At 41.3% G+C, this 22,483-nt stretch overlaps 1 protein-coding gene across 4 annotated transcripts in view; it reads left to right on the forward strand.

Moving 5' to 3' along the window:
- The first annotated feature begins 376 nt into the window (after positions 1–376).
- Positions 377–22,483, forward strand: part of SLC5A7 (solute carrier family 5 member 7) — a 34,069-nt gene continuing 11,962 nt past the window's right edge. The window contains exons 1-5 of one of the 4 annotated variants that reach the window (XM_028727982.2): positions 377–437; positions 11,910–12,127; positions 13,287–13,514; positions 18,651–18,764; positions 20,357–20,512. In XM_028727982.2, coding sequence (XP_028583815.1) covers positions 13,337–13,514; positions 18,651–18,764; positions 20,357–20,512 — 448 coding nt within the window. In that variant the 5' untranslated portion in view covers positions 377–437; positions 11,910–12,127; positions 13,287–13,336. Of the gene's footprint in view, positions 438–11,543; positions 12,128–13,286; positions 13,515–18,650; positions 18,765–20,356; positions 20,513–22,483 lie in introns of those variants that run through there. The other 3 variants (XM_028727984.2, XM_077927629.1, XM_028727985.2) reach the window with 3 other exon arrangements.

Raw genomic sequence — 22,483 nt, forward strand, 5'->3', positions numbered from 1 at the left:
GCAGTGCGGCGGCAGCAGGAGGCCCCATTAGCTAAAGTGGTGCTTCAGGTTAAGAACAGTTTCAGGTTAAGAATGGACCTCTAGAACGAATTAAGTACTTAACCCGAGGTACCACTGTATCTTGAATGATGAACTGAGGAGCTACTCACTGAACCATGAGGCAAGGTGAGGTGACTGCCTCAGGTGGCAGGATCCACAGAGGCAGAAGATTAGGCCTTCAAGGAATGCAGCGCCTGCTTCAGTGGTGGTAGCGACAGTTGAAGTGCTCCCCTTGGAGGCCAGATTTAAAAATTAACCGCCACAGTAGCCTGTTGGCAAATAGGAGGCACTGCTGGTCTTCTTCCACACTTGCTCTCAATGTAGATTTTTATGCTTCTCCCCCCCCCCCCCCTTTGTTCCTGATACAGATCTTCACGCAATCCTTCTTCTCTGGCTTGGTGAGCCACCATTTTTTTGTTTACCTCAGATGTCAAAAATGCCTGTTATCATAGTCAGCTCTCTTGTAACTGTTCACAAGGACTTGAAGGTTGTCCTCAGATAATAATAATAATAATAATAATAATAATAATAATAATAATAATAATAATAATTTATTATTTATACCCCGCCCATCTGGCTGGGCTTCCCCAGCCACTCTGGGCGGCTTCCAAAAAATATTAAAATACTGTGACACATCGAACATTAAAAGCTTCCCTAAACAGGGATGCCTTCAGATGTCTTCTAGAAGTCTGGTAGTTGTTGTTCTCTTTGACATCTGGTGGGAGGGCATTCCACAGGCCCTCTGCCTGGTTCCCTGTAACTTGGCTTCTCTCAGTGAGGGAACCGCCAGAAGGCCCTCGGAGCTGGACCTCAGTGTCTGGGTAGAACGATGGGGGTGGAGACGCTCCTTTAGATAATAAACTGGGCTCAGAACTTGTGGGAAAGTTGTGATGCTGTGTACAAAACTACAATCTGAGTAACACCCTCAGAGTTAGCCGAAACAGCCAGGACTCTTAAGAAGACTAATAACATTTATTGAGGCATAAGCTTTCCTGGACTAGAGTTTACTTAATCAAATGCATGAAGTATTATTATCCTCGCTTGACAGGAGTTTTTCTCTCAGGATCCCAGAGTTCCATTCCTATCAAAACTGAGCAAACAGGAACAATAACAATCAATAGCTTATATGCAGAAGTTGCCATTCCTTTAATGCCAGGAATGAACTGAAGGAATTACTTTAAAGGTATTTCAAGAAAGCTAGGCATTGAAATATTTCTGCATACAATTTTTTTAAAAAAAATATATACCAGCTCAATGAATAAAATGTTTGCACAACTCTGCTCTGCTTCAGTCGGCTTGCTTGGCAGTAAACTGATGGGAATCACATCAATGCAAACATGAAAGAGAATATACTACTTCTTACTTTGCTGCAAATAAAGAAAATTGACAGTTTTAATATCAAGCAGGCAACATTATAATGTCTGCACCCATGGGGGTGAACTGCTTTCCCCTCTGTCAGAAAAAAGCCTCTGTCCAAGAGTACATGATTATACCTGTGCAAGAAAGTGGAGAAATTTCAGGATATGATAACAGAATTGTAATTGGTCATTAGGTTTTTACGAATAGGTGGCAATCAAATGACATGCCCTAAAGTAATCATCCTGTAAAAGATAGCAAAACTAACTTAGCTGTCCAAATTGAGGTTGGAAGAACACATAGATTTCCACAGACCTGGATTGGTATCTACTTATATGTGCTTTATGTGTACACATCCTCTCTATGTGTCTCTTTCTCTCTCCTTCTGTGAGAGGTGCTCCCTTACTCAGTTGGGATGAGGATGACTTTGAAGCCATCAAAAAAGAACTGTCAAGATAGCACTCACATTACAGTATTGTTTGTGCTTCTATAATTCATACAGGTTCATAGTTTTGATTGGAATTTTGATGGAACAGATGCCCTGATTATTGTCATCTGGACAAACAAATTTCAGGTGGCTAGCTGAGTTCTGGGCAAGCTTCCATCCATGTTTACCATTTTGTTTTTGTTGCTGTTTGCTCAATTGCCTTCATAGCATAGTTTTTCTGTCTTTTCATAGACCCAGTGAAATTATCCTGTTTTGCTCTCCATATTTCCTCAGGTCATTTAACATGCTTGGCTATATTTCCTTTTGTGTTGCTGCATGAAAGATTGATGTGAGGAAGGGCGGGGGGAGCATGTAACAGACAAGCCGTTGTCAGATAAAAGATTTTGGCAGAGAAAAAGTCAGCTGACATATCTTAGCCATCTTTAAAACATTCTTGAGATTCCAGATCAAATTTGTTTTTTTTTTCTTTTTAGAGTGAGGGGTTGTTTCTTATTTTTGCATCCCAACATTTGATTTATTGATAATACATGGATGTACAATGGTTTCGTTGAGTCCGGTTGCAGCATTATGAAATCTTCTAAAACTACAGCAAAAGAATTAAAAAGCAAAATATTCAGGGGGCTGAATTGAAAGAGCATAGGAATATATGAAAACACGAAGCTGCCTTATATTACACCAGGCAATTGCTCCACTATGTCTCTTAAGCCTTCCCAAAATTAGTCTATTTTATTGTCGCTGTTCTTAATTCTGGATAGGGTTTAGGCTTTAACACTGATTTATTATCTCTATAGGGTTTTATGTTCTGTTTCTGTACACCATGTATTCTCTGAATATAAGGATGTTTATAAATTCTGAACCAAATAGACAAAATATTGTCTACACTAACAGGCATTGGCTTCCCAGGATTTCAGACACAGAGTTGTATCAATTGCTGCACCAGCAGGGTTCCACTAGTACAATGGGACTTCTGTTTCCTCTCTGCCCTTCATACACCTTCCAAGTCTGCACTGGTCCCCAGCCCTCCAGACTTTGTGCAAAGGTTCTGGAGGTGACAGAAGGCTGTTGAACCAGTGGAATTACAGCATCTTTCTTAGCCTGAAGATGACAAGGTTGGAACCTGGGACTCTCCACATGCAAAGCAGAGGCTTTACCACTGAGCTATGGCTCTTCTTCATGTTCTCTAATTTTTTGAGACAGCAAAGGGAGATGGGGAAACAAGAATTTCAATGTGGGGCTCATCTTTTTCTCCACTTTCCTACCCTTTGTCACCAAGAATGACAGGCCCAGGGAGACAAAAGGAAAGCAATGGGGTGTGTTCTGTTATAAAAACAACCAAGTTAGTTTTCCTTCAGATTATTTTTTTAAAACAAAAAACCCAAGGGCACAAACCCTTTTTTGACAAATGCTACCCTCTCACAACCCCTTTGAGAGTACTGGATAATGTCTTTCTGATCCCCAAAATTGGCAGTCTCACTCTCAGGCTTGTGTGTATAGGTTGCTGTTTTAATAATGCTTTACACAGACTTTCCAACCTGATGTCCTCCAGATGTTTTGGACTATGACACCCATCATCCCTGATTATTGGCCATAATGGCTGAGGCTGATGGGAGTTGTAGTCCAAAACGTCCTCACAGCATTAAGTTGAGGAAGGTTGCTTTAATAGAATCATTCTATAAAGTGGGTCTCTTAGTAAAGTGAGACTGACTTATAGCATGGGATGGCTAACCTGTAGACCCCCAGATGTACTACAATGTGTATCACCCCTAACCACTGAACATGTTGTTTGGGAGTGATGGGAGTTGGAGTCCAGCAACACAGGTTTTGAAGCAAGATTCGTTTCAACATTTTCACTTGAAGACTCCCTCCCCCCCCCCCCCAAAAAAAAAGCAGATCTCACAAATCCAGTTTAAAAGCTTCAAAAGTAAATGCATGGGACACTTTGCTCTCTGTCCATGGTGCTGATTAGCTGTGTGCTTTGTATCTCTCCAGCATATAATAAGCAGAAAAGACGAATAGTGTTGTTTGCACCTACTGGAAAACAAATTAGGTATATTACATAAACATATTACATCCAATTGCACAGGCACTTCTGGGGAACCTCAGCTGCATATCTTTTATCTGAATTGAGCCATAATATGAATATGGTATTTTTAAAAATTACAAAAGGAAATGAAATGGTTGAGTAGCTTTGGGAAGATTAGTCCTTGGATGTTTGTAGTAGTCACATTTCAGATATATTGTAGCTGCAATCCTATACCTACTTACCATTTAATTTAGTGGGACTACTTCTAAGTAGGCATGTAGAGGATTGTGCTGTAAATAGGTAGAACCCAAACTAAGTTAATTGCACCCAAGTCCCGTCAAAATCAATGCAAAATGTTAGTTATGGTTTAACTCATCTCACTGGTATTAATGGGAACCAAGTGTGAACAGCTTGGACTGGATCCAGCCCAATGTATCCAGCCTTGACTTGCATCTTGGTTATTCCCCTTCTTTTCTCCTCTTTTGTGACTTCATTGTTGTGTGCCTGTCATATCCCTTTTTGTAATATAAACTTGTGATATCTCGAAAGGCCAGATATTGTAATCTGATGTACAAGCTTTTGTTTTTAACAGAAAAGGCAAGAATAAAGCAAAAAGGGAAATTCACAAAATCAGCACATTTTTCCTCAAAGGTCTAGGGAAGGTCTAGACCCATGGACAGAATGTGATCCCAAAGCAACGTTATCTACACACTGGCAACACTACCAAATAAAGTGGTATCTCGGGTTACATACGCTTCAGGTTACATATGCTTCACGTTACAGAATCCGCTAACCAAGAAACAGTGCTTCAGGTTAAGAACTTTGCTTCAGGATGAGAAAAGAAATCGTGCTCCAGCGGCGCGGCAGCAGCATTAGCTAAAGTGGTGCTTCAGGTTAAGAACAGTTTCAGGTTAAGTACGGACCTCCGGAACAAATTATGTATTTAACCCGAGGTACCACTGTACTAATCAAGGTGTGGTTGAAAAAAATGCTGATGGAAAAGGACATTGTTTTCAAAGTTGTTCAAGACAGGCATAGTCCATGCATGCTCCAGACATCCAATATTTGTAAATAGCTTTTCCATCAACAGTGTTGATCTCAAACCATCTGACAGTAGCACATCATCAAAATGTATAAATAAAATATCCATATCAACATAATATCAAGAAAACAAAAACAAGTCATATGACTGTAATTTGTTTCAATATTGAATTTTAAGTTGTTGTACCCCACCATGAGACCTGATGGTGAAAGGTGGGTTAAAAATGGAATTCATTCATTCATTCATAAATAAATAAATAAATAGTTCAATAAATACATGAAAAATAACTGAACAATATAAAGATTCTAAATACAAAAAGGTAGAGTGTTAATACATGTAAATGTAGAGGGGCAAGACTAACATTCACAGAGTAAGGAGTGACTACCTTAATATAGATCTAGAGCACATGTGACCTAGATGCAGAAAACAAAATGGCACCCAAAAGCAGTGCAATTGGCTACCTAAACGACCCTGGCCAATTACACTGAGTGCTTTCAGGAAAGGGCAAAAGAAAAAAAATTCATGGGGTATGAAATGGAAATTAGATACCCAGAAATATCTGCCGTTTTTCTAAAATAGATTATGGGGGGGGGGGGCTAATCCTGCTTCTAAATGGTTGAGCAGTGCAGAGACCAAGTTGAAGAAAGGTTTCTTCTGGGATAGGAGTGGGGAACCTGTGGTCCTCCTGGTATAGCTGGATCTCAGCTCCCATCATCCATGACACTTGACCACACTGGCTGGAGCTGATGGGATCTGAAGGGCAACAACAACAGCTGGGTAGCCAAAGGTTCCCTAACCCTATGGAGCATGAGTAATAGAAAGGAGAGGGCCCTTGTGAGACTCTGGTTGTGAGGGGTTTCTGTCAGTAAAAACTGATAGAATTAGCCCCCATGCTGAATATAGGCAGCCCTGGCATGAGTAAAGAATGGAATAAGAAGCATGATTCGACTTTGACTTTGTGAGGCTTCCTTAAACTTTAGCTGAAAGGATTTCAGGTTCTTGTAGGTTTTATGTCGTCTATTTGAATCGCACAAGGCCTCTCATGTTTTCTCATTAGGTCTAACAACTGTGTCGCTCGCATAGCTCCAGTGTATACATAATAAATTATGAACCACTTTTGAAATATGGTTTTATAAAAAGCTTTCCGGGCTGGGGGGTGGAAGAGGGGAAGCATGGAGCCTCTGTGTAATTTGTTTAAAGTTATAAAAGCAGAGGCTGCGACAACCTCCTAATAAATCTGCAGAAGCACCACTGTACTAAAAAGCAGCTTTGTGAAAATAGACTAATTTATGGCCTTTCTGTCTCACTTCTTTATGGGCACTTCCGTCTACAGTGTCAAAAATGAATGTAAGTGGAGAAGACCTGGAAAAGCTGAGTGAACCAGGTCCAAATTAAATATTGAAGATCCATGTTATGAATCCACATGTTTCTCCTCCCTGTACAAACTAAATAAGCAAATCTGTTCTCTCTATACAGTGGTGCCTTGGTTTACGAACTTAATCCATTCTGGAAGTCCGTTCTTAAACCAAAGCGTTCTTAAACCAAGGTGTGCTTTCCCATAGCCGCGGGGGACTCTCCTCTATCCAGCGCACAATATGTATGCAGGTCCTCTGACGTTTTATCCAGATATGCTTTGGCCATGGTCAACGAACAGTACAGTGGTACCTCTGGTTACGTACTTAATTCGTTCCAGAGGTCCATTCTTAACTTGAAACTGTTCTTAACCTGAAGCACCACTTTAGCTAATGGGGTCTCCTGCTGCCACCGCGCTGCCGGAGCACGATTTCTGTTCTCATCCTGAAGCAAAGTTCTTAACCCGAGGTACTATTTCTGGGTTAGTGGAGTCTGTAACCTGAAGCGTATGTAACCTGAAGCCGAGGTACCACTGTACTAGATAACAGGTATGAACAAAATATAAAGATGTGCCAAACAAAGTTTTGGCTGTTGGCCTTAGGCTTTCAGTGAGGTGAGGAGTGGCATGTCAGTGAGGTAACTGGGCTCCCATGATGAGGCCCTGTGCATCACAGCTGTCATGTAAAGAGATGAAGCCTTTAGGCAAGGCAAACATCATACGCCAAAATGGTAAAATGGCTGCACCATCCATTTGTCCCACAATGATGATCAAACGATGAGAGGAGAGGGAAGGCCATCATAAAATCCTCCACAAGCCCTCCTTGCAATTTTAGCCCAAACATACGTTAGCATCAATTTAGGGTCAATCACAAAAGGTGAAGGGAAGGGGCTGGTCCCCTTCTAATTCCAGTTCTGTCCTTCCTTCAGCTGGCTGGGTGGGCTGTTTGCTTAACACTACCAGGAGCCTCTCAACTCGCCCTACTCCAATTGGACTGAATGGGGAAAGGATAACGTTTCCACTCCACAACCCAGATGGTCAAGCACAACTCTTTTTAATCTCTCATTTAGAACAAGACAAAACGGCTATGGCTCCTCCCACCATTTGCAATGCTGTCTCCTGCTCCTTCCCTCATCTGCTGCGTAGCGCACCCTGAAATCTGTAGACCATAGCAGGTGAGGAAAGGATCCGATGACAGGACCACGGAGTGAATAGGGAAGAAGAGCCGCAGTAGAGCTCATCTACTACTTTAGTGAACGAGTAAACAGTGAAAGGGTGTGTCCAGGATCCAGATTGTGAGGTGTCAACCCTAGAACAGGGGTTTCACTGTTAGCACTGTAAACCTGTAGCAGAGGTTAGGAGACTTGGCTAACTATTGTTAGTACCCCAGCTCCTTCTCAACTATGCTTTTGGGGAGTCTGTGGCTTAGTTCTAAAGTGTGCAGTGCATACTAACAAGGATCAGCCTCTCTGCACAGCCAATCGCCATGGCTAAAGTCAGGCACTTATCTCAGTCTTATTATTGTTTTGTTATCAAGTATAGCCTACTTTTCCTCCAGAAGGAGATCACAGCAGCATACACTAAAAATACTAAAACAATATAAAAGAAGGAATGGCAAACTACGTGTAAGCAAATTGAAAATGGGGCTTTCGGTTAGCATGGGCTTTCCCATTAAAGCCCGGTTTGCGAACTTTTTGGGTGGCAGATGCTTAATTTAAGAAATGCTTTACAGCAGAATTATCAGAAGGCATACATACATACAGACTGAAATTGCGGCTTTCAGGATGTCATTCATCTTGAGTGTCCCAGTACAATCTCTTTAAGCAACTACAGAGTCCCCAAAGAAATTATCCGGCCATTGATTAGACAAACCACCTGCCTGGAATTGAGGGGGGAGGGGAAGAGGAAGGCATGGAAATGGAAAATCTTTCTGAAAGAAATCAACAGTCACTGATTGCTTTGAGGGAAGATGTGGATGGGCTCGTGTGCTCTTGGAGTCCCAGAGAGTCTATATATCATAGTGATGAGGTTCTTGGTCATAAACTCACAGAGAGCAAATGAGACAGTTTAGTTGCTTCTTTCATTTGGGTAATAGTCTTCTACTCCATATGAAAGCACACTACAGTACTTTGCTTAAGCCTGTTTTGTGTAGGATAACTTATCAGAATACTTGCAAGGGAGGGGGTGAACCCAAAACACCTGCCACATACCTTCATTGTGTATACCAGTGTTTCCCAACCTTGTGCCTCCAGCTGTTTTTGGACTACAATTCCCATCATCCCTTGCCACTGGTCTTGCTAGTCAGGGATGATGGGAGTTGTAGTTCAAAAACAGCTGGAGGCACAAGCTTGGGAAACACTGGTGTATACTGTATTTTCTCTCTTTTTCCATGTTACATAGTCTTATTTAAAAATGAAAAATGTTGGTCTACTCCCCTGGAAAGATATCTGTTCCATCACTTAAGGGTGCCTAACAGCCTGCACCATAAAGGAATTGAAGTTTGCAAGGGATGTTATTCTAAGGATCCTTATTCAGATGTCAGTTCTGTTGAAAGAAGTCAGTAAGCTGAATGTGCTGAATGTCTCATCTGAAAGATCCTATTTAGAAAGCCACATAGACTTTGGTTAATATGGCAGGTCAGGAACAGGCCAACATATAGGATTTTGCAGAATTTGTCATTTGAATTTTTAAGCTAGTTTTGTAAGCCGCTGTGAGAACGCCTGTGGGCAATAGTAAAAGGTAAAGGTACCCCTGCCCATACGGGCCAGTCTTGCCAGACTCTAGGGTTGTGCGCTCATCTCACTCTATAGGCCGGGAGCCAGCGCTGTCCGCAGACACTTCCGGGTCACGTGGCCAGCGTGACAAGCTGCATCTGGTGAGCCAGCGCAGCACACGGAACGCCGTTTACCTTCCTGCTGGTAAGCGGTCCCTATTTATCTACTTGCACCCGGGGGTGCTTTCGAATTGCTAGGTTGGCAGGCGCTGGGACCGAATGACGGGAGCGCACCCCGCCGCGGGGATTCGAACCGCCGACCATGCGATCGGCAAGTCCTAGGCACTGAGGTTTTACCCACAGCGCCACCCGTGTCCCTGTGTGCAATACAAGTGCACAAATTTAATAAGGGAAAACAAACGTCTGTGAAATGTAAACCAAGAAGCTATAATCAAGAAGCTATATATACTTTTGTCATTTCATATCTATACAGCCAGTCCTGTGCATGCAAACTTGAGCAGGTTTCACTGATTTCACTGGAAACTTGTTTCCACAAAAATGCCCTTAGGATTTCAGGCTAGTATGGCAATAAAGAAAACAAGTGCAATACAACTTCATGCTGTATTATTCTTGTTTGTTTTGTTTATCTCAAGCCAAGGGCCTGGATAATGTGCCCTTGCACCTGAAAACTGCCATTGTCCAGGCAGCCTGGATCCGAGCCCTCTTAAGAGCTGACTAGGTACAATTCAACTGCGTGAGACATGGGCTTCCTCTGCCTATACGCCACACAATCTTCATGATTGCCCACCCCTCCCACTGTAGACCTTCCTCTTCCTGCCTATAGCCTGATCAGCAATGTCCCTTGCACAAGCAAGGACTGCAGGCAGGAAAATGAAGGGTTAGAAATCAGCAGCCTGAGCCATGGACAGGTATTCAAATATAAGGATCTAACTGTTGGGAAATAACTGGGGGATACCAGTTAATTCTGAAATCCCACTTGTGTGGGAAACTACAAAAGTAAAAAACAAAAAGTAAAAAACAAAACAAAATGGAAAGCTGACTGCCTGAATTAAATAATGTGGGGCTTGACTCACTCTTTAGCCAAAATAGACCCCAGTAGAGTTTAAAACAGCGTTTGCAAAGTGTGGAAAATATAGGTTGGTAGACCTGTAAATATCCCAGTGTTAAGCACTGACAATGTGCTTCCCCACCTCTACCCATCTCAAAGTGAATAGACTACAACCTTAAGTAAGTTTAAATGCTTTACTTACAGTAATCAGAGGTCTCACCCATGCATCATTGAATGCTACAGCAGAAACAACATTGGTAAGGTATTCTTGGTTATGAAATACAGAAGTTTGGAGCCCCAGCCTCAGGCATCTGCTAAGTTACATGGTTCAAAGAGGGAGGGAGAGGGAGAGGGGGGGGACAGGAAACAACCCTTGCTTGCTTCCTCCCTCCCCAAAGGTGAGAAGTCACAACCAATCTGAGTCTTCTCTACCAATACAGAATTTTGTGATCCTTAACCCCTTTCTTACTGCTGAATATGTACTGTTATGTTTGGCTGTGTTAATCTCCCACACTAACAACCCAGAGAAAGATGCCCAAACAATCTGGGATAGTAGAAGCACTCATTTTATGATGGGGTCACTAATACTTAGCTCCATCTGGAGCTATTTACTATCTTAAAGCAGGGATGGGGAACCTGTGTCCCTCCAGATGTTGTTAGACTGCCAAATCTCATTTAACCAACTTTCATTTCAGAAGATGACCATGGGCAAATGGCCCACAATGGTCCCCACATGGAAGTTGGTGAACAGTGTTCACCTGCATCAGCAATAAGTACAAAATTTTAAAGGGCTCTTTAACCTCATATATATTTACTCAAAACTAAGCCCTGCTATGCTCAACGGGACTTACTCCCAGCTTCTGCATCTACACTCCTGCACAGCTGCTGTCTCGTACACTGGGAGTAAATATTCAAGCTTTCACTGGGTCTTCTTGGCAAATGAAATAGATTCTTTGAGAATGAAAGGAAATTATAGGAGATGGTTTGCCACAGATTTTGCAATTTTATGGCAAAACTCTGTGACAGCCAAGTTACTGGGACAATAGAGAATCCCCATAGTGATGTTAAAATTCCTGAATTCAGCAAATGTAATATGAGCGCTTTTTCCTTTTTGTGGAGGCAAGTCAGGATAAAAATCTAATAAACCTAATCATTTTACTTAAGCCGCTTGAATGTTTTCGAACAATGTTACAAACACACAAATACACACACACAGAGAGAGAGAGAGAGAGAGAGAGAGAGAGAGAGAGAGAGAGGAACTTCTACTGCTGACAAAGTCTCACTTTCCTGATTGCTCAGTCTTGGACCCTAAAACTCACCCCTTGGCATTTTGTCTCATGTTCCAGTCCCACACTCATTGTCTTTTTCCACTCTTCTCTTCATTCTCTCCCCCACGTAGCAGATCACGCTCTGTTGAGTCATCTCTGCCCCACAGCCCCCATTTGCCCTGTGACGTGTTTGTCCCAGCTCTGACGGATGCAGTCTCCGCACCCCACTCCTTTATAACGGAATCGCCTCTTTTAATCCAATAACCACACACAGGCCCCCAAATGAGCATAGGTTCAATAGGAGGGGGAGAAGAAGGGAAACAGCATCTGTGGCAGTGGGCTGGGTAGTGGGTTAATCCAGGCCTTCTGTTTTGCTGTTCCTGATCACCTCCTGAAAGAATTGCTTCTCCCTTGAGAGTGGAGCCCTAGGTAATTCTCCCACTGAGGATGGCTGATGCTCTGGCTGCCTCCATAGCTGTAGTCTCACAGAACCATTGGGAACGGGGTGAAATAGAAGGGAAGGCACCAGTTCCCCAAAAGTGAGGAAATTCAGCCTCTTAGGGAAAGGAAGATGTCTGGCTTCCCTTCTGTGCTACACAGGACCCTGGATGTGTACAGACTAGCCTGAAATTCTCGTAGGACTGGAGCTCTTTGCAATTGTGCCTGTCCCTTTAAAGAAAGGGAAAGCTGCTTCTCACACTCTGCCTCTGTGGGTGAACACAAGGTGCTGGGATTGAGCTGCTTGATGCCAGATCAAGGGAAAGTAGAGGCAGAACGCAGAGGAAGAAGGGAGAAGAGGATATCTGCTGGAAAAAGAGGTGAATTGGGGGTGAGGATGAGTGAAACAAAAGAGGGGGAGTTGGGAGGAGTTGATAGTTCTGCCGGGAACAATGTCTGTTTTTGCGAGGGTTGTGAGTAATCCAATAAATCTAACTTGTTACTGACGCTTGTCTGGGAGTTTAGAAATTGGCTGTGTAAACTCAAATGTCACCTCCGGCAACCTGCTTTTGCTCAAACTTTAGTAGCTGATCAACAATTTCTAAGGAAATTGTCACTAATGATGGGGTGGAGGGAAAGGAATTACCAAGCCCCGCTTGGATGCCCCCTGCTTATGTCAGCTAATTGGATCATACTTTACTCTGATTATTACGGAGACTTAAATATTTATGTCACACAGAAAACCTTTCATGGACATTCTTGTTTTGATCAAAAACACACTTTTCGATTCCATGTTAAATGTAGGGTAGCTGTGAAAGCAAAAGTAAATTCTGAAGGAATGGGGGGAGACAGACTAAGGTACATCAACTGTTGATAATAGTTCTACTCTTTTCTGTCATTCGTTCATGTGAGCTATTGATTTTGTTGGATTCTATTCACACTTTAAATCTTCTAGTGATGAGTTTCTCCTAACAGCAAACTTGAGGCAGACCTTTTCAAGGGACAGAAATGTCATTCTTATGAAAATGAGAGCTACGCTTGCAAAAGTGGCAGAAATAACTTCATTTCTGACCTTCATTCTTTGAGCAATAATTTAATTGTTTTGTGATACTGGTTTTTGGTTAAGGAAGTGTTGGCTCTTTTTTAACCAAAAAAAGTAAATGTGCTCACCATTGTATACTATTTTAAGCTGCTTTTTTCATATTCTTGAGGTTTATGGAGAATTCTTTGATTTTGAACTGACATTTCGGTTTTATCATCTATAAGAAAGATTTAAATAAAGTGACTTTGTTTCAACCAAGTTTCTAGCCAACACTTTGATTTTTAGATTGAAATATTTGTTTGGAGATGTTACAATGTTTAGGAAATGTGTGTGGATTATTTGAAACATAAAACAGGTTACATCTGAAGTAGCATAATCATATCAGGATGAACTGTAGGATAAGACAATCATGTTATTGTCTGATTTGGACTCAGGGTTGTTGGGGAGTTTTGCCATGTACAACTGATATGCATAATATGTTATTACCTTTTGTCTAGCTCTCATGTTAATGAAATAGCAATCCAGAGAAGTGTCGAGAGGCTTCAACATGGCTTTTCATGTGGCGGGACTGATTGCTATCATTGTGTTCTACCTGGCTATCCTCTTTGTTGGAATATGGGCTGCATGGAAAACCAAAAACAGCGGTAGTGATGGAGATCGTAGGGAAGCTATTATAGTTGGCGGAAGAGATATTGGCTTGCTGGTTGGTGGATTTACCATGACGGGTATGTTCCTCTCTTTTTACCTGTTATTCAAGTGTCTACATCCTTCCTCTGACATGAATTTAAATGTACGCTGTGCGAAGGCACAACTTCACGGTGCTGCTTAGCTGCCAGTAAAATTGCATGCCACATAAATAGTTCTGACAGGAAGGCTTCAACCAGTTGCTTCTGAGTAGTCACACTGAGAACTGTACTCTTGTGCGTTTTCTTTTCACCTCTGGAAAATGCACCCCACTGGGCTTACTGAATAATGCAGTATGAACAGGTCGATATAACCATGATTTATAGAATATTCCCCCCTTGTTGTTTGTTATAAAAACTATCTAATGAATGAGTCGCATCTCCTATTACCTTCACAATATCCAACAGGAGCCAGAGCAGTTTATCAATGGGGCATGCATCTATATATATATATATATATATATATATATGCTTCTGAACATTGCACGGAATAGGACAAGCATGTTGCATATAGGGAAGGATCAAAATATCATGTGACAGATGCAATTTAGGTGCACCAAGTTAAATCTAAACCAAACGTAGCCATCAACTACAGTAGCGCTTCACAAAGAATTTCACTGGGCCAACCTTATTATAATTTAACCACATACTGTAATTTGGGATCTCACATGGTGATCTTCAAAGCAACTTAGGCAAGATATTTTCAGTTAAGCCAACATAGTTGAGTAGTTCATGCAGTGCAATCTGGTACATGTTTACTCAGAAGTAAGTCTGGCTCTGTGTCATGGGACTTAGTCCCAAGTGAGTCACATAGGATTGCAGCCTTCATGTTGCACAAATATCAGAAGAAAAAGATGGGTCAATCTACACGTCTACTTTCCTATACACAATGTCAGGCCGTGTTGACTCCATGATGACATCATCAGAGAGGGCAAAGGAGCCGAATGGTGAGTCATCATGCACCAAAATGTTTAACCTGTTTGTGGCTGGGCCTTCAGTTACAAGAATTGCCAAAGTGACATTTCAGATTGGTGCAAAATGGCATGAGATATGAAATGTCCCCACTCTACTTGTTATAAAGGGCTTTGCTTCAGAAACAAGATAATTCATTCAAAAGAAAAACCATTTCAGTTCCAAATTTGATTACTCTTTCAGTGTTTTCTTCCCCTCTTTGTGCAGTCAATTTCAGGTTTACGATTAAACTTGTCCAGGACTAATTTGCATATAAGTGCATAACTTTGTTGAACGAATGAGTTCCTGTTGATTTCGTTGAAATTTTCATTCAAATACTGGCTAGGTTGGGGTTCAGATTGTAACTGGGGAGGGGAAATAGTATATCAGTTAAAGCAAGAAAAAGTCTGCCTTCTTCCACCATTTTGATTAAAGAATTGGAGCCATTATTCTCCTTTTACTTCAGGGTGTAATTATTGCTCATGATTTGAAAGGCTGCCTATTGTGAACAAAAATTCCAGAGTAGCGGCCACATTAGTCTGTGGAAGCAAAAACAACAAGGAGTCTTGAAGGCTAATCAGTTTATTGTGGCATTAGCATTGATGAAGTGGAGAGTCGCAAGACTCTTTGTCTAAAAGGTTAGATTCTGGAGCCATGCACACGGGGTCCCCAACCTTTTTAGGTCCAGGGACACATTTTAAAATCTAAGAAACAGTTGTGAACACCACAAAATACCCGTTTCACAGAAGAAAAAGTGGTGATACTTTGAACAACAACACCTCAAATAGGCAAAACATACACACACATGCCTCACAAATGAAAGAAACACAGACCAGAAAAAACTGAACATGCTTCCACAACTAAAAACCTCCCCTGGATAACTTAAATTTTTAAAAATTTGGGAGGAAAGAGGATCTTGGTGTATGCCATGGGAATTTCTAAGGTTTCCAGGGTGTCTACAGCTGCCACATTAGAGAACCCACTCATACACCATGTAAAGAAAAGAGAATATTTGGTAGGGTTATAATTCCCAATTCTGCTAGCATTTATACTTTTGCAGTGTAAGTAATTATGCACTGATTTTTAGTGTGCAAATTGTAAAATAGCGGCCAGGGGGATGTTTGCTGATCTGTGTTTTGTCAGCCAGGAATAAAAGGTTCTAACATTTCAAAGGAAACTAGATGCAGTTCTGTCAACAGAACTGATTGCCAGCCGTGAAAATGATGAGAATTTTGCAGGCAGTTTCGTCAGGAGAAACACCAGCTGTCTACTGTGATTAGTGATGTTAATAAATATTTAGAAAGTGGCAAAATGTGTTCAATGATACCTTTAAGACAAATAAGACTGCAAAACATCTAAATTTTAGAAAAGAATTCAAAGCTAAATGTGTCTGTTCGCAAAATGCAAACAAATCCTACTGGCAGGACTAAGAAGAAACAACACATTTAAACAGATTTAGACACAAGGAATAGCAAAACACATTTAACTAGCACCGCATATATAATCGTTTTTCCTAGTATTAAAAAAAAGTTAAACTCTCATCTCCAAAATAAATGAACTAAATGAGTTTGGAATTGATTGCATTCCAATAAAATACAGATGCATACTTTTGTCTACAATTCAGCTACACATTTTGTCTACACACCCAAGATAGTCAACGAGCTTGTTCTTAGATTGTTGTATTCTATTTGCCCCACAAGCCAGAAGCTGATCCACAATAGACCCCATGGACTCTAATCAATAACAATACAATCCTATGTGTTTACTCTGAAGTAAGTCTCACAGGGTTATATCCAACTAATATATTCAGAGTAGACCTTTGAAATGAATGCACCTAAATTAGTCATGTCCTTTAATGTCAATGGGTAGGGCTCTGAGGAGGAGACTGGCATTGGAGACAACTCACTGTGTTAAACGGGACTTAAAGAGGCAGAAGATTGCAGTCTGTTTCCTTCTCTCCTTAATTACATACTCTTTTGCATAGTTACATGTATTCTTCCCTTTAGTTGACTGAATTTGTAACTTTATTTCAACATAAGATTCCCTAGTTTTAAAATATCCTGAATTAAGATTACCAGGGGTGGGGAAAGACTGCCTTGATATTAAAATCAAAACTCTGCCATTTGTTGCTCTAGCAAATGCTCTTAAAACCAGATGAAACACAGCTCCAGATTCAGATACCTTTTTCTATTTGCTAAGTTTATACCCCAAACACCAATTGCAGGTGTAAGACATGGGCTCCTAAAAAAGGCTGGGGGGGGGGACATTTAAAAAAACACTGTTTTGTTTTATGTTTGTTGAACTGGGCTTTTTGTGAGGAAGAGTGAGGTAGAATTGTAAATTATTACAACAATATACAATGAATCTCTATATGGCATAATGATAACAGCTGCATACCTCTGGCATATCTATCTGTAACCGTGTTGCATAGGTGACAGACTGTGGCTTGTAGAAAACCTGGGCTCTATTCAGAGTCTCTGAGGTAAGCATGCAGTTCAGCACTGCTTAAGGGAGATGGAATAATCTTAGTGCATGGATTGTGGGAGGGATGAGTAAATTTGTCTGAAAGTGACTTGGGAGTCATTCACACTGACAGGAATGTTTTTGGCAAAGTATTGAAATTGGCTGTAAAGCGGGTCTGGTATTTGATAATCCTACTGTTAAACAGATAACAATAAAGTCGTGGGCTGAATTCTGAGGTTAGTCATACTCAGAGTGAGGACACTGAAATCAATCTACTCATGTAACAAATCCACTAATTTGAAGTGGTCTGATCTGAGTATTACTTAATAAGGCATCACCCTAGGTGATGGTGTTCTTTAATGGATTTAAAAAAAAAAAAACAACCCCAAACACCTCAGATGTAAACTGAATACTGATAAAATGAAATCAACCTGAAGAGTCAGCAGTTCTGAGCTTTGGTAATTGGCAAAATCACTCAGCAGATCATGTCTGTGCTTCACATAATAAAGAAGATTAAGAACCTACCCATATATCTATCACACACACAAAAGATTTTTAGCGGCATTGACCATCTGTGCCATCCCATTGCATTTTCTTGACAGGCAACCATGCTAAGTACACAACAAGCTTCTCTGCCATGACCACAAGCAGAGCAGATAGCAACATGAGTTTTGCTATTATTTTCCCCTTGCAACTCTTCCATTGTGGGGAGATTGGTAGCATGTACGGCATTAGTACTGGGATACATGCTTCACACAACCTCTGTTTATGTCTGTTATCCATCACTAAACCACCAGAAACATGGTACTGGATGAATGCTTTATTGTATCCCTTTCAGTCTGTGGGGATTTTATGCCGCAGTGAGTCAGGAACTAGGTGGTGGTGTGCAGTCTGATGACAGACCAGCAATTGCCTTCAGCGAGATCACAGGACAGGAAGAATAGCTAGCCACATTATAGTATGATGTTATACTACGTCAAGCTTTGCTTTTAGCTTACATCACTCTACACTCTGCTCTCAACTCTGGCTTTGTCTTTCTAACTACTCGCAAGATGGAGGAGGGTGCCCCACCCGTTTGCCATCTCACACAGTTCCACTTCCTTTGTTCCCCCTAATGGCCCATCACCCAGGCAATCACCTCATCAGGAAGCTAGCCTGGCTATTCCAAGAACTAGAAGGAGACCCAGGCAAAGGATCTCAGCATACAGTTTACTCCTCCCCCACCAAACTCATAACAATAACATATCTGTTCTGTCTGTGAGCTGCCTAAGAGCATTCAACACCCCCCCCCCCCCATTTGATGGAGATGCCACTGAGAATCAACTCATTAGCTGCTCAGGAGAGAGCTACATCACAGATGCTGCCATTTCCTCTATGTGTGCAGGCAAAACATATGAGTAAAGCCAAAGCTTAATTCAGCCATGCACCTGAAATAAAATAGCAAATGACGTCAAGGTTAACACATGGGTGGGTGTACTAGATTATTACAGTTTACTTCTCTCTCTTTTAGTTATCTCTAGTTCTGTAGAGTAGCTAAGGCTGCAGTCCCAAGCCACTTACCTGCGAGTAAGCCTTGCTGAATTCAATAGAACTGATGTCTTAGTAGATGTGGCTGACTCTGTGCTGTAAATCTACTATGCATTCTTTAGCTGAGATGCGATTTTTCTTCCTCTCTACGATTCTGTGTTTGATGCACAAATAAAGGATGTTGTTTCTCTTTTTCCTGTCTACTACATGCTTTAACGCTTATCTCCGTTTCTTCAGCCACCTGGGTTGGAGGTGGTTACATAAACGGGACAGCGGAGGCTGTGTATGTACCAGGCTATGGACTGGCCTGGGCCCAGGCACCCATCGGATATGCACTTAGCCTTGTTGTAGGTAAGCTGGAGTTATGACCCAAGCAAATGTCAAGTATAATTGAAACAGTCTAGTTAAAGCTTAAGCTAAGATGAATTGTTTCACTGAGCTAGAAGATTGACTGTCTCCTTGTTCCTCTTTTCATTAAGACATATTTCTGCGAAATGGGCAGGAGGGACTCAGCACTTGAGACATGACATGGGACCTATGTTTAACTGGCCTGCAGTAAGACATGGGGCCTCTCCAGACATCAGTTTACTTGTGCATTCTTGATGATTTCCTGCTCATGGTGTTATTGGGACAGTAAGACTCATTCCCACTTTTAACACTGTTTGGGGCAGTCACACTTCTTCAACCTGAATCAGTGCATAAGCTCATAACTTCCTGCTGAAATCCTGTAACTTGTCACGCCACAAATGTTTTGGTTTATTTTTGACCGGTTTTTGTTGCACTATAAGACAGCAATAATGTGATAGCAAGACCCTTGCAATGTGTTCTTAAACAAGACTGCTGTTATATTGCAGGTATATTCTGCAACTTTGTTCTTGTCTTCTTTAAGAACACATTGCGGGGGTCTTGGAGAGGAAGGGAGCTTTAACACAATTGTCATGGGTATTCTCTGCGATGTGTACTTTTTTTCACTACACCTTTGTGATGATGAGTAAGGCTGCCAGCAACAAGAGCCAATCCCATGACCAGATTGCCATTTCTTTGGCAGTAATTAGTAATGGTGCATTGGACAGTTTATGATGGGTAGAGGGAAAGCCCTAGTCTGTGCTTAGACGCCAATTATGTTACTCACAAGCTTAGTAATGTAACAGCACATCAAAACTGCTAAGCACCATCATCATTATTTGGTTGCCTCCACCAAACTCAGGAATTCATGAGAATCCAAAATCTTTTCAATGCTTTCAGCACTTCACAAAGTTAACATTTTTGCTTGCATCCTGAGACAGAATGCAATTGGGCATAATCTGAATTTGAATGGTGCAATGATTTACTTCATTCAGGTCTGTATCAATGGCCCTTAAGGAAGGAACTGTTCCAGAATCTTGAATATGGGAGGGATTTTCCTTCTTCTCATCTAGATGAAAAGTAATTTGCCGCCAATACATTCACATCCCCCTGTGTGAACACGATGTTTTCTCTCAGAGACAAGAACAGGAATCATCTGCCTATGTATGGTTGTGAAACATGCCCATATGTTCAAGGTGGTACTTATAATCAAAAGCTCACGGTCCCCTTTGCTGAATCACCACCACTTACCAGAACGTGGGTGGGGGGTGGGGCAAGGCAGTGGGGAGGTCAGTGTGGTGCAAATGCACTGGCCTGGCTCCACCAGTCCATTTGCACCCCACTGACCTTCCTACTAATTCACCCCTTTCCCTCTCCTCTCAGCAGTGACTCAGCTGTCAGGAGGTCAGGTGAGCACTGCAACCCCAAGACACCACTAGTGGTCCGCTGAATATCTGAAGTCTTCTATTAAATGGGAAAATATATTAAAATAGTGCAGAACCACAGATTTTGATTGATTACTGGAGATGGAACCAGGCATATCTGAGATCACTTGCTATTATTCATGTCTATTGTCTTTCTCATGTTTGTTACTTCAGGTGGTTTGTTTTTTGCAAAGCCCATGCGTTCCAAAGGCTATGTGACAATGCTGGACCCCTTTCAGCAAATTTATGGAAAACGAATGGGAGGACTTATCTTCATACCTGCCCTAATGGGGGAAATGTTCTGGGCTGCAGCCATCTTTTCTGCATTAGGTAAGGAATACTATGTCATAACATGGAGCCAAGAAATCCAGCCAGTGGCTCGAGGACAACTATTGAAAAGCGATCAATACAAATGCTAACAATCCATGTGGCATAGACCAGTGGTCTTCAACTTTGGGTCTCTAGATGTTGTTGGAATACAACTCCCTCATCCCTGATGTTTGGCTAAGCTGGCTGGGCACAATGGGAGCTGAAGTATAGTAATATCTGGAACTCAAGCCTGAAGTACACTGGCATAGAGAAATGTATAGCTAAACCCAAGTGCTCACCATAAAATCATGTGACCCTAGTCATGTGATGATACTTGTTTATCAGAAAACTGACGGCAAAAAAGAACCATTATTATTTATAGTAACATTTGAGAAGATTCATCATGAAAGGTTTTAGCTACCCAACTTGTTTTAATATTAAAGAGATTACATTGCAATTGAAAATGCTCTTGTTGATTTTAAGCAATTCAGCCTTTGTAGTGAAGAGCTCAAAACACAGCAATGATATCTTTCATTACTAGTGTTTGGCTATTGTACTTTGATTACCATAGAAGATTTCATGGGAATTTTTTTCCCCATAATTCTGCTGCATGCAATGAACTGGGACTGATCAAATAATGTAGAATACATACAGTGGTACCTCAGGTTACAGACACTTCGGGTTACAGACTCCACTAACCCGGAAATAGTACCTCAGGTTAAGAACTTTACCTCAGGATGAGAACAGAAATTGTGCGGCGGCAGGTTAAGAATGGTTTCAGGTTAAGAACGGACCTCCAGAACGAATTACTGTAAGTTTATAACCAGAGGTACCACTGTATATCTTTTAATCTGAACTAATGATGTGCAATGCAATCCTATACAGATCTACTCAGAAATAAGACCCAATGAGTTAAATAGAACTTACTACCAGATAAGTATGTGTAGGATTGCAGCCTTAAAAATCTAGGATCCAGTTTGGTTGGTAGAGGAGCTAGTGGCATGTCCCACATATGAAAGAGTTAACATGGGATATGACTACTACATACCTAAAGCATTGTCTGTGCACACATAAACCTGTGTATGTGCTATGTCTGCATGTCATATTTTGTATAAAGAGTGTGTTTTTATCATGTGTGTTTGCACTTCTCTAACATGTGAAAAAGTTCTTTTTTCAACCGGTAGTAATGAAACTGCATGATGCTTTCCATTGAAACTTCATGTACAAAGTTATTATCTAGAGTTTTTAGTATGAAATCACTGAATTTTAGTCCCTGGTGGAATTTTGTATCTGAATGTTTTTCATTCTGTTGCAAGAACCAAGTTTGATAACTCTTCTAGCATGGGGGGGGAAACCCTTCAGATGAATTACTGTAAGTGACCTTTGCAACTTTTGCTACTTTAAAAAGCACACACACAAACCCCCATCAACTGCACATATAAAGTTGTTTGGTGTTGCACTCTTTTAAAAATAAAATAATCAGCCTTCTTTCCAACTGTGCTCTGATTAGCTGGAAATCAATGGGGAACTTTTTAACCATAATTTTATTGCAAGTGCTCAAGAGTCTGAGAATAACTGCATGCTGAGGTGATGGAAGCTGAGTGGCTTAAACAACTTTCAGGGAATTTAAAATGTGTTCTTTTTATTTAAAAAAAAGCACACAGCTCAAACTTAATAAAGGTTTTCTGTGGCTTCACAATGAGAAAGCGAGCACTGTGAATGCCTTTCAGCCTGGTAGGCTCATAACAGGGCAACTTGCAGACTAGGAGCTAGGTGGAATTTATCAGTTATGAGCGTTAAGGCAACACAATGCATGGCTGAAATCAACTCTGAGATAGGACCTTGGAGAGCAACATACTCAAGTATAAGCTTGTTGGTCCTTCCGATCCACTTAGTGCTGGTTCACTCATCCATGTGTGATCATGAACGCTCAGAAAGACTGTTGCAGATTTAACACCACAGATAGAACTGACAGATCAACTCAAATGCAAC

The sequence above is a fragment of the Podarcis muralis genome, chromosome 4, assembly GCF_964188315.1.
Source record: "Podarcis muralis chromosome 4, rPodMur119.hap1.1, whole genome shotgun sequence".
NCBI classification, from domain to species: domain Eukaryota; kingdom Metazoa; phylum Chordata; class Lepidosauria; order Squamata; family Lacertidae; genus Podarcis; species Podarcis muralis.